Source organism: Haplochromis burtoni, unplaced genomic scaffold, assembly GCF_018398535.1.
Source record: "Haplochromis burtoni strain Fernald_Lab_line unplaced genomic scaffold, NCSU_Asbu1 Contig_595, whole genome shotgun sequence".
Taxonomy (NCBI): Eukaryota; Metazoa; Chordata; class Actinopteri; order Cichliformes; family Cichlidae; genus Haplochromis; species Haplochromis burtoni.
In genome coordinates, this window is record NW_024582956.1 from 244820 (window position 1) to 248556 (window position 3737).

Sequence of the window (3737 nt, forward strand, 5' to 3'; positions counted from 1 at the left end):
GGAAACGGGCTTCCATAAAAATGTGTGGGAATGTAGAGCAGACGGTGTTGGTAGTTGAATTTTAAACAATGTTGCAACTTTGTGCGCGAGCAGGAGGGGAAGAAAACACTACCAGCAGCACCAGAAAGGAGGAACACAGAGTGTGGGAACACAGGACCTACACTTTCAACACTTTTACTAGACCTGGGTCCAGTGGACCCGAACACCTTGTATGTAATGTAAATGCGTGGGGGGAGGTACAGCATTCGGTCATTGAAAATTAGTTCGGATTTATGTTCTTCACAGAAAATAAGCCAAAGCCAATGAATTTCAGGTTGAAAAAATAATTCATTGTTTAATTTTTCTCTTGAGAAAAACTGAAAACGGGTCTCACAGACCCGAACACCATACAAGGGTTAAATAAACCTACTAACGTGATATCTGTGTACCAGGGCATAACTTTAGCTTTAACATGCACAAACAACTATAACTATTATCATACCAGTTAACCTGTCAAAAGTAATAACACTTACAGTTTCATTAACGCACACGGAATCACACAAACTGCGTTACAACTGCCATGATCTGCCGCTGCCTTTTGCCTCTCACTCTCCCTCTGCGTGATGCGCACATGATCACTGATGCGCTCCTTTGGGTGCGCTTGATTCTTGCCTCTAGACATCCTGAGGCCGAGTCAGCAGGGAATTTGCACACCATCTCTCCTCACCAGACCAGGTTTCCCCCAGAAAGCTTCTTAATTATCTATGAAGCATGATGTTTTTTGGACACCACTCAGAGAGACAGCAATTTAAGGAGAACCTGTCAAGACTTGTTCAGGTGAAATCTAGTTATACAACAACAACCATCATGAAGTAAAGACGATCTTCAAAAAAGGTGATCCAGAGTCCATCATAGCTTTGACTCAGGGTGGAGGAAACCTTGATTTACACACGACTCACACGTTTTCAGATACGAGACTCGGTAGGAAGAGAGCAGGAGTGTCTGAACAGCAGCCCAGATTAAAACATCCTTCATAGAGGAGAAAAACTGGTAGGAGGTAGAACTGGTGGCCACCAGTATTTCTGTTCATGATATGCAGTCACAATCTGAGTGTTACAATAACTTTTTGTCTTCAGTTTCAGATTCCACTGGATGGGTGGTTGCTGGTGTTGTCAGTGTTGTTTTGGTTGGTGTTTTGGTCGGTGTTGCTGTTCTTAAAGCCAAAGGATATAATTGTAAGAAAGGTAAGTTTTATTAGTGTATTATATTACAATTTCTGATAAAACTCAGGAGCATTTTAAATTATTTATATCTGTTTGATCTTTATAACAAAACCATTGATCTTTTCAAGTATAAATCATTTGGTGTCTTTCAAACTAATTTTGTTTTCCTTCCTCGAGATTCACCAAGAGAAACAAGTCTCTCTTCTAATTCAAGGCAGCAGCATGATGATGACTCTAAACAGCCTTTGGATGAGTAAAGTGTGTGTATGCGCATATGTTTGTTTGTTTGTTTTATATCTATTTGTAAATAAATTTCACTTTAGGAGTTGGACAGTGAAGCATGCTGATTGCTGTTTTCTGATTTCATGCATTTTGAGAGCTCAGACCTTTCTTTTACAATTAAGTTGTAAAAGAAAGCGCTTTGTGGATGAGTTGGGGTTTGATGTTGATGATTAAAAAACGGACCCGGAACCAGGTTTCATCATGTCGTCACTTAAAGACCAGATATCCCACCTGCTGTGTATGTTTTAATGCAGTACAGTTGTTATTATTATCATTATGTCACATCCTGTTTATGACAGTTAAAATAAATAAAATTACCGCTAATCAATTCAAAGCTGTTTTTAACCCCTTCCGATCTAACTACAGCCCAGCCCATGCAGCAGTATATGAATGACTAACCTCGTATTGTGGATGGATTATCTCAGTTGTTTACTCTTCTGCGTGAGTAGGTATTTATCTTGCAGTGCTTGTCTCTCTCTGTGAGCAGTGACAATAGTCCTGTGCCTTATGGTCTTATTTTGGCATATCATGTGTCATCTCGGCGTGCCAGTATCGACCTTGGACAGTAATTACGTACTCCCTACACCGAGCCTAACTTTTATTAAGTGGAAAAAGAGTGATCTAGACTCATCTCGTTTATATGGTAATGCTAAACAAATCTTTAGTCAAGTGGGAATAGATACAGGTGTAGCTTAGCTGTTCTATCGCTAGCACATTCATATATTATATGCTAACATAGCGTGTCCTATAGCTGACTAGCCCTTCGGAGCGTTCAACCGCTTACAAAACGCTATTCACTAGTCTTGTCAGTTTATTCTAGTCTTCATTTATGTTGTGAAAGTGACCAGCCAGAGCTGTTTAGTTTTCTGTCTTCATTTATGTTGGAAGTGAAGCAGAGCTGTACGTTTGAATTTTTCAGAAATCTCTCAGTCAGAACATGCTATATCATGTTTAGGTGGAAACTAGCGAGCTAACTTCCTGCTAACTTCATGTTATGTAATAAATTCTGTTTTCATGGATGCCTGGATGTTAAACTCAATTGTTACACCTGGTAGAGCAGCAACGCTGATCATTTTATTAAAGATGAAAGACTTTAGACAGTTTGTAACTCTCAGTGATGCCGCAGTGATCGTTTGACTTTGGGACCTGAAGCAAAGTTTGGGCTTGAGGAGTTATCCTCTGCTGACTAACAGCACTCACTATAAGCACACACAGCTCTCTGCAGTAATTATCAAAACACAAATCAAACCAGTTCCTCCAACATGCAGATAATTGTATCGCTTAATCTTGTTTACACTCAGTACACTTTCTGTGGAATACGTTTGACTTACGGCTTTGTGATTGTGATAACCAACCAATCCAAACACAGATTTCTCTGGAATACGTTTGACTTACAGCTTTGTGATTGTGATAACCAACCAATCCAAACACAGATTTGAAGTTTAAATAGAGAACCGGTTCCTCCACGCTCTCCTCACTAGCTTTGATTGGCTGTAGAGATGAACTTCAACACACTGAAAGCCACATGTTATTCTTCAATCACTGGTCTTAGTTTCAAGTTTTATTTGACAAAACATGTTTATTTTGTAAATGATGGTCCTGTTAGAGTCAGAATGATAAATCAGGGCAAATGATATCAGTAGATTTGAATAAAAACTTTATTTGAGTCTAATTCTAATTGTACTCAGATTGAATCAGTTCATTAGAACATCAGCAGAGAAAAAGAAGGAAGATTATAGAGGAAAAACAAGAAGTTTATCCTGCACTAACCTGCTGAGGATTTTCATGCAGCCTTTAAAAATAACACAGTGACTTTTATCCAAAGTCCTCACAAAATCACGTTGGACGTGTTTCTATTGTACTGACTAATTTTAATCTCACCACTGTGCTTTCTGTAGTTTTTCATTACATCCTTTTTATTATCAATTCCTTCTTAAAATGTAATTAGTACTGTGCAACAGGAGAGCAATTGTGTTGTATTATCATTCATAAAATAACAATATTAATCTTCCAAAGAGCTTTTTTGTATGAATAAACTTGACATAACTTCAGGTTTGAGGCTCATAAACATGAAAAAGACGTTTAAGAAGAACAAATCTCTCAACAGCATCAAGTCTTAGTGGTAAATGGGCTCATGTGGGCACGACTGACCACACTTGGTCAGCACTTTTCTGTGCACACTCACACACTCATGCAGCCTTATATGATATCCGAGAAGCACTTTGATTATATGGCACATACGAACGATAAATC

At 38.6% G+C, this 3737-nt stretch overlaps 1 protein-coding gene across 2 annotated transcripts in view; it reads left to right on the plus strand.

The window, feature by feature from the left end:
- Positions 1-1673, plus strand: part of LOC102313855 (V-set domain-containing T-cell activation inhibitor 1) — a 16290-nt gene extending 14617 nt beyond the window's left edge. For both annotated transcript variants that reach the window (XM_005948466.3, XM_005948469.2), the window contains 2 exons: positions 1116-1223; positions 1380-1673. In XM_005948466.3, coding sequence (XP_005948528.1) covers positions 1116-1223; positions 1380-1459 — 188 coding nt within the window. In that variant the 3' untranslated portion in view covers positions 1460-1673. The remainder of the gene's footprint in view (positions 1-1115; positions 1224-1379) is intronic.
- The last annotated feature ends 2064 nt before the right edge of the window (positions 1674-3737 follow it).